This window comes from Diadema antillarum, unplaced genomic scaffold (genome assembly GCF_040938485.1).
Source record: "Diadema antillarum isolate AM-2024a unplaced genomic scaffold, OU_Dant_1.0 seq00000338_RagTag, whole genome shotgun sequence".
In the NCBI taxonomy this organism is placed as follows: Eukaryota; Metazoa; Echinodermata; class Echinoidea; order Diadematoida; family Diadematidae; genus Diadema; species Diadema antillarum.
In genome coordinates, this window is record NW_027271351.1 from 433,339 (window position 1) to 446,131 (window position 12,793).

The following is a 12,793-nucleotide window of genomic DNA, read 5'->3' on the forward strand; positions in this document are numbered from 1 at the left end:
ACACACGAACACGTCTGTCAGTACAAAAGACTTTTCTGCTCATGCTCATACTGAAACCCCGCGGACTGGCCGTATTATTCAGTTACACGTATAACATGAACACGGTGCTCTTAGTTCTTGAGCCATTGGTCTGCATGGGAGAGAGCGAGTCTTGAGGGTCATTCAGAAGACGGATGGTATACCCTTCGGCCTCGTGATCAGCCGTCTGATGTACTTTGCCCCAATTATCGTGGATGTAATCATATATGATATAACTGACATTTGAATGTGCCGGTTTCTCACACGTACACTCCGGCAGATGTCAAGTGCTGATACACTTTCAATTATTCTTGCTTACATTCACTCGTGATGATACATCTTCACGTTCCTGCAAACTAGCATCTGTACCTTGATCCACGTGTTTCATGAAAAATCTACTACATATAACTTCGCCAAGTGTATCGAAAGCGGTTTCGTAAAGCATCGAACTTTCGTTTTTATTTGGGAATATTTGTGAACACAGCTGTGAATTAGGAAAGTAAAGAAGAGGTGTAAAAAAAGAATACACATTTTTTCATATAACTGGCTTCTTAAATCTATTAGCTCACTTGAAATCTTTCACCGGGGATTTTTGCTCTGGAAATCCCCGTACGTCCGTGGACAAAGGGAAATGTATTCAGCCGGGACATCCGCAAGCTGTGGTGGATTTGGAAAGTGAAACGGACATTTCTTGACGGGAAGCAACTCTCATTACCACCACGACTCTCAAGATCTAACACATTTTTATTTCCTCTGAAAACTACAACACCGAGGTGACATCATCATTGGATTCAAATACACAAAGTACGACCATTTACTCGTATAGTCATTCGTTTTTGTAGTCATTAGTCTTTTTAATACAAAATACATATTGTATTGATAAAATTTTTATTGCCTATCGTACATCATTGGAAGCGACTTGATAACATTGCAAGCAATTGCCTCATTCTACGCTTATTGAATATACGACATTGGTTCTTATAGGATAAAGATCTAAATTCATATTCCAGGCTTTAGTCCAAGAGATCACCTAGCGATCTGACATTTGACATTATTATGTATATGTCACAGTTTTACTGCTTAGGTTGCACCAGATGTCGCTGAGTATTATCAAATATTGTCAACTTTGATCCAAGCATGATGTTGCTGTAACCTATAATAAAGGGGAAAAATAATCCTGCCGTTAAGGAGTGAAATACTAGAGGACTTACTGTGTATCAGTATCTGATTGTGATTCATATTCCATCAACAACCCTTTCTTTAAGCATTAAGAGAAACGCTCAAGACTATAATACGTGGGGTCTTATTGAGAACTTTCAAACAATACATGAATAAAGGTCCCATGAAGCGGTTGTCTGGCACTAATCGCATCTCCTGCCACTTTCAATGGGGTTTCCCCTGCCAGATTTTCTCCTGGTCTTCAAGCCAGAAAGAGGTTAAATACTTCCACAGCGTGGCAAAGTGTTCAAAAAAAAAATGTCAAACATCTAAAAAAAGTGTATCCCTGTTGAAAGTGAGACAGTCACATTGTGTGTGCTCCTTCTACACAGCGAAAGGTGCACTAGACTCTGTTAGATGCAGAATTTTTTTAGAATACCCAATAACAGTCCCTCTGATCACCCTCGCTTGCCGTTACCAGTATTCCGAAAATACTAATTCTGTCATCAAGAGGAGGTGATACTCAAATTTGATGATGAAGCTGATTAAATACAGTGAAACTAAACTAACAGAATGGTGTATCATAAAATGATTTGACATCTGACTTCTGGTTGAGATCAAGGACTCGGTTGAGGATTCCAAATTGATATCATAATCATAGAGAGAGAGGGAGAGAGAGAAAAAAAAAACGTTCGTTTTTCCGATTGCAGCCAATTAAGTTTCAGTTTCCCCTCATGGAATCGCTTTGGTCTGAATCTCGTCGAATCGCGACTCGGGCGTGCGGTAGTGCGTGCTGAACTCCCTCAACGCCTCGTCCTCCATGATTCGGGGCGCGATGACCTCATGCTTGCGCATGCGCTCGACGTACTGGTTGAAGAGGGTGACGGACTTCGGGAAACCGTCGCCGCCGAGCGCGCTGCCAGCCGTGGCGCGGTAGATGAACGGCCAGATGGAGTAGTCTACCAGACCCGGAGCCGACCCTGTCAAAAAGAAATATAAATCCTTAACATGCTTAACAAAAGAATCCGTGACTGTGACATGTTTTTATACATTCAGTAGGACATTATGAATTAGTGAAACTGTAACTATTATAACTATCAATCACAATCATAGATTCTTTGATTTACTGCTTCAAAACACCGAGTAAAATACTGTCTTGATATTAATTGTCAAGGTACCTCAAAACTTCCAAAAGGCCGTATGAAAGAGGATTCATTGAAATAAACAACCTATTCATGTCATTTAAAAATCTAAAAATGACCTCCCATTTAAGAGATAGAGCTTTAAAAAGGAAGTAACAGGGCCGACGCGATATTGACCAAGTCTTGTTTTCAAAGGACAACTACAAATTTACAAGATTTAAAAAAGAAAAGAAACTGTAATTAACTATAGACCGCTCTTTTATGTTGACGACTTGAACATTACATTACCACGTAACTATTGGCTAGTACTAGTGTTATTTAGTAACGAATCTTTATGTATCTATATCTATATATCTACTTATATATTGTAACATGTTCATGGTACAATCATGCGGTTATGATGGAGGGGTCATCAAATTAATCTTACCGGAGAAATACGGCGTTCCCCTCGTCTTCAGTTCCGCTTCGAGCTCTTCCACCTGTTTGATAAGATCTGCCTTCAGTTCAGCGTTGGCTCCTTTCTCCTTGGCCGACTTGAACATGGCGGGAACAAACTGTCGGGAAAAAAAATTCAGGCACAGATAAGCATTAAAAAGGAAAGTCTTAAGATTCTTCTTGAAGACATCAAGGGATGGGGAAATGCGGACGAACTGAGGATGATCGTTCCACAATTGCGGTGCAGCCGTCACAAAAGCATTGTCCCCCGCTCTACTGTTGGTTATGGTTACATGGAGTGAGATGCTATCTGCACTTGAACGCAGGCCAGGTCGAGCAGAATAGTATGGAATGATTAGAGATCTAGGATAAGTAGGAGCTTTCCCTTGAAGACACTTGTACACAATTGTCAAGATCTTGAAAGCAATGCGTAGCCAACGTAGCTGCTTCAGCAAGGGGGTGACATAATCAAAAAGAAAAGGTAGTTCCTGTTTGATAGCTCTGCAACCGTCTTCTTCGATTCCAAAACAAATTTGCACATACCGAATAAAGCTAGACAGGGAGGTAAACACTCTTTGACTCCATTATTATGATGTGCATTAACTGAAGACATTGATCACAAACACCATTTTACTTAAAATCACTGTGTGTGCCTCGAAAATCGTTTGACCCGTTGGCCCACGCCGTACCTTGCCCCCGAATCTCTGGATTAGAAGCTTGTCCCTGGCCCGGCTGTAGGGATCGGCGGGCAGCTGCGGGGCGGTCTTCGGGTAGAGCTCGTCGAGGTACTCGCAGGTGACCAGTGATTCTTGAATCAGCTTCCCGTCCTGCTCGAGCACGGGGACGAGGCCGTCCGGGTTCTTGTCGAAGAACCACTCGGGCTTCTGGTAAGTGTTGACGTTCACCAGCTCGTAGCTGACTCGAGGAAGAATGATGAAATGTCGGACGGAAGAGAAAGAAGAGAGAAGATTAACACAACATCGTTATTGTACATGTTGTACGCAAGCTTATTCGTGTCCGTATGTGTTTCTACAATAATTGTTAAACGATGAATATTTTTTTCGTACATGAAATCAATGTGTATACAACTTTTATTTGTTCATACATTTTCTTGCAATTTCAACGGGTGTTACACTTCGATTTCGTCACACATCACTGTGGTGTGGATCATTGGCCCCCACTCCTTTTTGACCTTTGGAATGACCGAGACGCGTTGACCAAACATTGCACGTGTTTACTTAATCATAAAATATAAGTACAAAATATGTACGTGTAAGTGAATTGTTGAAATGAATTTGTTCGTACAAATGGTACCTTCTCCTTAAGTGTGCGCCCGTCCTCTACTTCCTTGACCCCCCCTTAAAAAGAACATAAAACAAAACAAAACACAAAACACACACACAAAAAGCGATCACTCTCTGTATTTATGGAATCATTTTCAGCGATTTGACACAAGGATTGCATTTCACTGCTCACTGGATTGAACTTGACTTCCAACCTTCTATTGATTTTTTTTTTTGTTATTTCAGAGCACAGAATTCCATTGAATGGATGTATAGATTGCGGATATAAAAACAACTTAACATTTTGCGAGCATTAGTGTCACCACCAAGATTATCTACTGTTTGTCATTGCAGATATTATTGTCATTTCGATAAACTCTTGGTGTCCCAATTGACACTGACTTCTTACATCTCTGTTGACTCTGCTGTGTTTTATTTTGTATAGTATTCTATTCGAGGAGACCGAAACAGGTCCTATATACCCATCTATATAGTAAAATCTAAATCTACACAGCGATTTCGGATCATGAATGTGACTTGTGCATATTGCGGCTGCAAGATAAATTCATGCTGTTTGTTGATATTAAGTAACACAGTCATGTAACTGTTTTCCCCAAACCTTGAAGACCACGTGCCAACTCACTCTATTCCTTTAGCTGCCAACACCAGACGTGTTCTCTCGGCGAACGGACAGAAAGCCATGCTGTAGAGGCGGAGCACTCCGGGGGAAAGAGTGGGCATCGCCTCACCTGGACATTACAGACACATAATACACACTTTGTGTCTGCATAAATTGTTTCTCGAGTACTCCATGTCTTACAATCTCCGGTTGTTGTTGTTTTTTTTTTTCAGTATAGATCACTCTTGGTTGTTGCTAGTACTTCCTTGACACTCATTCAAAGTATTCGTAGTTTGTCTCATCATGCATTCATTCGTACATATATACATCATTTTATACTTTGAGACTTGAACTTCTTACAAATTGTTAAAAAAATATATAATGTGCCAATGTTTACTTTTTATAATGTATTACCTTTTGTTCGATGGAAAATATAAAATTAAATTGAACTGAATTGAAATTAAATGAGCTGAAATGAATTGAATTGAAAAGATTCTCAAACATAGATTAAAAAACTGAGTAAAAGGATATCGCCAACTTATAGAGAGAATGAGAAAAATATGAACAATAAGGGGGAGTCTTTTTGGGAAGGGAGAAGTAAAATTGAAGAGACCATTTGCAATACTATAGCAGCATACGATCAAATCAAAATCACATCAACACTTAGAGTCATATGCAATGAGTGTATAGAGCAGACTAGTTCAGGTGTCGCCGAACGTTTGCTTTATTCAGATCACCATCGTTAACTGATACATATATTTTCATATTTCTTGATAGCAAACGTTTATCACACTTTCACAAACGCAAATCATTTACGATGAGATTAGTGCTCGATTTAATCACGTCCCTTCAATAAACTATCGATAGCTTAAAACTCGAAGTCATCATAATCCATTATAAAATCGTATATACTGTATGATAGCTATCTTTACTGTTGCTTACAAACCACTAAAACACATGGATATACATTAATAGAACAAGACCAACGACACGATTTCAGCAAGCAGCCCTTAAATTTGGATTATGACTGAATCAGGTAAAATGATTAGTTTCCTAAAATTGCTCATAGGTTTTATGCGACTGATGATCATACCCGGCTATTACCCCAACAGTCGACTTTAATCACCTTTGTACCAATAATCATCTACTGAATTCAACAGAATTAAACAACTTGAACAGAATAATAAAGATGGTGATTTTCTGAAGAAAATAGCCTACCTGTCTTGTAGTGATGTGAAGGCATGTTGACTATGAATGTGATGCTAGACTTCTCACACTGCTGGGATTGTGTTATTACTCAACGAACGGCGCTGCTTGAGTGACCGGCGTGTGCTTCTATACCAGCATTTATAGGATCGACCCATGTACCCAAGGACGGCTCTGTGTACACACGTTTCGCAGAGTCATTTGCCATATCGCCAGTAATCAAAACGAAATATCATAACAATGGGTGTGCGTGCGGGCATAAGTACTGTTTGCTCAGAGTAAAAATCTGTCACAATCAGAAAGACTCCTAGTCACTTCGTGTAGAATGACGAAGCAAAAACTGTCAACATTATGATATTCCTTATAGGGCCTATCATGTGCGACGAAAATGAACGATGCGATTATCCAAAGAACTATAAAAGCAAGAAGGCGGCCCTGGGAGAGAACTCTAGGCCACTCATACTTCGCATTGTCGCCGTCACGCGAGCCCAGCTCCGCGCTTGAGTGCACACACCGCCATTTTGGTACATGTATTTCACAGATTTTACTGTGAAGGTTTTGTAATTTGCATAGGCCTTGAACGCACGTAACAAAAGACATCTTTTTGAAAGAGGGGCTTTCCCCTGTTCTTTTCCTCCGATAGGAGGCTGAGAACTTTTAAATTCTACGCCTCTTCACGGCATTGTACAAACATGTATTCTCGAACCCATGCTTGCAAGAGAAAGGTAAGAAAATCTATCAAAACAGACCCAGTTTATTCAAATTCATGAAAATTCTTCCGTCGATATGTTTTCAATGCAACTGATAGACAAATTGCCCTACGCGAGGTAAATAAGCACTGCATTGATCAGTGTTTTAGTAGGAGCCATGATAAAAGAAATCATTGCGTACATACTAGTACTCGAGCAGGATTCGAACCTACGACTTCCTAATCTCCGGACAGGCGTCATCTCCACTACGGAAGAATGTCATGAATTTGAATAATTACGCAGTACCCGCTGCATGCTATAAGTATTAGAACCAACACTTACTGTCGGGCGGAAGTTCAGTGGTCCAATGGAGATGACACCTGTCCGGAGATCAGAAGGTCGTAGGTTCAAATCCTGCTCGAGTATGTACGTCCATGATTTCATTTATCATGGCTACTACTAAAGCACTGATCAATTCAGTGCTTATACATACGTCGACGTAGGGCAATTTGTCAATCAGTTGCATTCAGACCCATCAGTTTACTCATGATAAAAATGTCTATTTCAGAGCAATATGAAGAGAATGTTTTTTTTCCCTTTGTTCATTTGTTTGTTTGTTTGTTTGGTTGGTTTATTTCTGCATTTTCTTTCTCCGAATACAATTGCAAATGAAAACAAAATGGTACACATACAAATCAATACAAAGAAAAATCATTTGCGTAACAACATTCAGTCTGAAGTGACATAATTATGAATCAAAATAACATATTAAGGCATACTGTATCTGTTAACAAAGGAGAAATCAATACAGGGGACCGTCATCATAAGCAGAGCTTGCCATAGATATGTAACTATACATACATATAACTTTATGCATAGACTGATGTTCCCACAAGCACACCTCAAATATAATATGTATGTTATGTGCATGCATGACAACCCGACCCTGGTCCATGGTCTTTCGTACTAAACCAAAAACAACTAACAAAAATTATCACTCGTTCCTTTCATACGAAAATAACACGACATAGAGAAAATGCTGAAGTGGCTAAAACAAATCTAAATGAAAAAGATTTGTCCAAATAAGCCAGTTCGGGGTTCCAGTTTACGCGTCGAGCAGAAAAAGGTCATTTGTCCTGAGAGACAGGCTGGCTTGTAGATTCACTCAGGTTAAGCATCTGTGAAGTAATGTTTATTCATGTAATCCTTCTTAATGGTGCCTGTTAGCACATCCACCTGACAACAAGTCTGGTATATAATTATTTGGCAATGTTAACAGAAAGAAAAAAGAAGTGTTAATGTATTCAGTACAGCAAAATGAAATGGATACTTCCCAAAGTGTTGATTGACAAACCATCCCGTTCACTGTCTTGATCTACGCAGATTCATCCTTTATTTGGATACAAGTTCCATACATTAATTGCCATGTTGGGCAAACTCATGCATTATGTCGCTTTGAATCGAGTGACGTGCCTAACCAACTGAGAAAAACGAAAGGTCACGATTTTGTACCCATGTGCACATGAGCTACCTCTGAACTGGCTTACTGCATGAACGGAGGAAGTTATGTCTAGTTAAATAGCTCTTAAAACCTATCATCAGTTCCTGTCAGTTTGAGTTACTGTAAATTGCTGGCGCCATCAACGTTGGTTTGATGGTCATCTGATCCTGACAATGTTTTCCCCTCTGAGTTGTCATTTGAGCAGTTGTGCCACGAATTCAGGTCCAATGTCAACTTGTCAAGATGTCCTCAACTTGATTTGATGAGTAAAATCATGCACACTAAGTTAAGTAGTAACGACTTAGAATTAGGGTTGTTATAGAATTCTGATAGGATTAGTTTGTTGTGAGGATTAGGATTAGGATTAGGGTAAGAGTTATGTTTGTGGGTAGAATTTATGCTTGGTTTAGCATGGAGCAAATGCAAAAAGAGCAAATGTCATGGAACCATCGACAATATTGCACAGCCCCTTTTAATCATCGATGATCCGTTATTGTATATTCTGTGGCGGATTCGGGGGGGGGGGGGAGGGCACCAGGTGCATGCCCCTTTATTTTTTTCAAATAAAAGAAACAAAAAGGAAAATGATAGGCGGCCCTTATTTCTTTTATTTTATCTTTTTAAGGAAACCATCTTTGTCAGCCGATTGTATAGCACCAGAAAATTGCGCTGAAGCTTTTTTTTTTCCTTATGAAACCCGGAAGTGGCACGAGAAACCTGTAAGCTGATACCTGGAAGTGGCACCGATTTTTTTTTTTTTTTTTTTTGCGCCCCTTTATGGAATTCCTGGATCCGCCCCTGAATATTACAGATTGTAATATCTCAAGGACTCCTGTTATCTGAGAGTCTACAACAAACAATGATCGCAGTTTTGTTCGGGTATCTGCTAAGAAAGAACCAATCAGAAGCGGAGCTGCAACTCGGTATCTACCAATCGGATATGAGCATCTCAATGGTCGCTATGGCAACAGCTATGGTTACCATATAACCAACAATGATTGCGCACGTCAATCTCGTTGCGGAGTGGGTAACGTGCCTATAATGGACATCCACGGCCTCGCTCAGTATTCGTAAACTTTGTTCGGGGAGAGAACTCTTTCTGCAGATACAAGTATAATAATAATTATAACCCGGGATGCGAGAATGTCTGTACCGTTGGGAAGTTATTATGTTCTGCGCCTAACTTTTAATGAGTTTATGTGAGCCTTTTTGCTTGTTCTGTTTGAAAATCCATTGAAGTAAACGTGCAAGTTGAATTGAACGAAACTGAAACTACTGCAAGTGATCATAGATTAGGCAAGATTAAGGGCGGGGTTCTTACGTCAATCTACTACTTGGCTTTCTTGATAACGAAAGGGTGGCTTGACGGAGAATCAGGCAGAAAAACAGTCTGTATGATGCTTGACATTCTCCTCTTATTATTTCTTTTTGATGACAGATTATAAAGATCTCATTTCTCTTTATTTTCGTTAGAAGTGTGTTTTGACTTTGATGATATGTTAGACGCCTTGTCAGCTACTATAATTTTTACTCTGATATTTGTTATTTGCTGTTATTTTTATATTTTGCCCTATCTCTGTTTTCCCTCGTGAGTACTCACAAGTATACTCCATAGAATACTCCAAGAAGATTGTTGCGCAATCATAGCACCCGAGGAAAACAAAGCAATTAAAAGCGTGATTTCTTTTGCTAAATTTGTGCGTGATTATTTACACCGAAGAGTATTTCAATCACATATTGATTTGTCCTTGACAAGATAGGAATATAATAATCGACCCATTCCAAGTTATTGTCCTAGTGTAGTATCATGGTCATCATGGTCATTGCAATCATCATTATCTATCAAATTGGTTTGTTGACAGTTACAAAAAGAATAAAATCTAAACCCTAATATAAAACAGACAAATATCTCTGCAGCATGATGAGAAATATGCTTACTTTGCGTTGAATTTCTAAGTATCCCAATCTCGAGACTGTATCATGATTTCAATATCATTTTTGGTTTGTATTCATTCTCGATATTCTAATTACGTAATTGAATCTGTCTGTCTGTCGACGAAATTAACACTTCAACATGACACTGTAGTTACAGAATCATAACTCGATTCATAATTTAGACATCTGAGAATAATGGAAAAAGCACAAAGAAAAAGTCCTGTGTGTCCTGGACATGAATGTTGATCTCTCCTGTCTGATGTACTGTACTAATTCTTGGCCCAGACGTCTTACCCACTACGTTTACTTGAATCGGGCATAAAATGGGCACTTGCCATTGTTGACGACTTACGATGTGGGGCATTCAAAAAACAGTGATGGCGCAATAAGAGATTGCCTATGATTAATTCTTCTTCTTCTTCCTCTTCTTCTTCTTCTTCTTCTTCTTCTTTCTTCTTTTTTTCTTCTTCCTTCTTATATTCTTCATCATCATAACATTCACCGCTATCCTCATCATATATCTTTGCTACACCTCAGTTATGGTATATAGATATTTGAACGACTTTGGCTACAAAATAAACCTATTGTTTTATTGTATTAGGCGCCGTTACTTTTTTATAGCCAATGAGGGACTTAAACGAATTATTTTGTCATCCACCAACATTTCTTATTTCTATTGATTTGTAATAGAAGTGAACTAAATTTCAAGCAGAGACATTAAATTTTAACAGTCTCATGTGAGTTAATATGTAACAGCTGATTTCCATCGAGGCGTTATGTAAGAAAAGTTGCTGATGGTCAATCACGTCACCGCAAACTGCATCAAATGCGATATGTATGCAGTAAGAACGCTTAAACCTAGGCTGTTGTATAATAGGCTGTGAGCGAAGCGTTGTTAAAAGTTGATATTGAAACTTACTGCGGCAAAATATTTAGGCCTACTATCATATCCTTGATAGAATCAGCATTGACGAAAATATATTCGTAGAGATTTGCCCGAACAATTGCGGTATTTTAATAGCAATAATGAACTGCACCAAACCACTGATATTTCTTTTTTCATCTTTAACTTTCATTCATAGTAATACTAGTGTTTTGACGTCTAACGTAGATATCTCCCTGTAGAATGTGTCTCTACTCAAACCTAGCCATCCACGTAGAAAACATAACCCTGATTGGGATGATTTGCTTCCTTTTGCCAAAGTAAGGCAGACTACGAGCACTGCCAGCGTCATGACAATAATCAAAGAAAACTTTTCTGTTAAAGTCTGAGCATTTTAACACTTAAAAGGCTTAAATGGGGGCTAATTCTATTACTACCCGCTGGTTAGAACATGCCAAATGTTGAAATTGCCATTGATTGTTGCAATGACGTCATTTAAGCAGTGTAGGACCTATACAATAACTGAGACACACACACACACACACACACACACACACACACACACACGCACACACACGCACACACACACACACACACACACACACCTTAACTATTATAGCCAATGTATGCTCCTTCTATTTAGGGCGCCCGTATGGCAAGCCTTTTTTACATTTAAAGTTAATTTCTGATATCACAAATTCCATTTTGTGATATCAAAAAATCAAATTTTTGATATCAAGAATTCAATTTGTGATATCAAGAATTCAATTTGTGATATCACAAATTCCCGTAAGTGTAGCACATGAACTTAATTTGTGATATCAAGAAATCGAATTTGTGATATCACAAAATCCATTCTTGATATCACAAATTCAATTTGTGATATCAGAAATTCGAATTTGTGATATCTAAAATTCAATTTGAGATATCACTAAATGAATTTGTGATATCAGAAATTCGAATTCTTGATATCAAAAATAGGTTTCACGTGAAAAACCAATGGTAATTCGTGATATCACAAAATGATTTTTTGATATCACAAATTCGAATTTGTGATATCACGAAATAAATTTGTGATATCACTAATTTGAATTCGTGATATCAAGAATTCTTATTTGTGATATCACAAATGCGAATTTCTGATATCACAAATTCCATTTTGTGATATCACGAATTGAATTATTGATATCACAAAATCGAATTTGTGATATCAGTAATTCACAGGGAATTCGAGCGGTAGTTTTGCGCTGAAATTCAACTGTGAATTCGAGCGTTAGTTGAGCGCAGAAATACTCGGGGAATTCGAGCGTTAGTTCAGTGCAGTAAATCCCTGTGAATTCGAGCGTTAGTTGAGCGCAGAAATACAAAGTGAATTCGAGCGTTAGTTTTGCGCTGAAATTCAACTGTGAATTCGAGCGTTAGTTGAGCGCAGAAATACACAGGGAATTCGAGCGTTAGTTCAGTGCAGTAAATCCCTGTGAATTCGAGCGTTAGTTGAGCGCAGAAATACAAAGTGAATTCGAGCATTAGTTTTGCGCTGAAATTCAACTGTGAATTCGAGCGTTAGTTGAGCGCAGAAATACACAGGGATTTCGAGCGTTAGTTCAGTGCAGTAAATCCCTGTGAATTCGAGCGTTAGTTGAGCGCAGAAATACAAAGTGAATTCGAGCATTAGTTTTGCGCTGAAATTCAACTGTGAATTCGAGCGTCAGTTGAGCGCAGAAATACACAGGGATTTCGAGCGTTAATTCAGTGCAGAAAATCGCTGTGAATTCGAGCATTAGTTCAGCGCAGAAATACAAAGTGAATTCGAGCGTTAGTTGAGCGCTGAAATACACAGGGAGTTCGAGCGTCAGTTTAGTGCAGAAAATCGCTGTGAATTCGAGCATTAGTTTAGAGCAGAAATACAAAGGGAATTCGAGCG

The 12,793-nt window shown here is 38.8% G+C and overlaps 1 protein-coding gene across 1 annotated transcript; it reads right to left on the bottom strand.

Annotated features, from left to right (window-relative positions):
- Window positions 1–830: 830 nt before the first annotated feature.
- Window positions 831–6,000, bottom strand: LOC139730788 (glutathione S-transferase omega-1-like). The gene is made up of 5 exons (XM_071641651.1): window positions 5,874–6,000; window positions 4,680–4,785; window positions 3,443–3,668; window positions 2,746–2,872; window positions 831–2,156 (listed from the first exon to the last, which is right to left on the bottom strand). The coding sequence occupies exons 1-5, from the start codon at window positions 5,896–5,898 to the stop codon at window positions 1,909–1,911; spliced, it is 732 nt and encodes a 243-aa protein (XP_071497752.1). The 5' UTR covers window positions 5,899–6,000; the 3' UTR covers window positions 831–1,908.
- Between the last annotated feature and the right edge of the window lie 6,793 nt (window positions 6,001–12,793).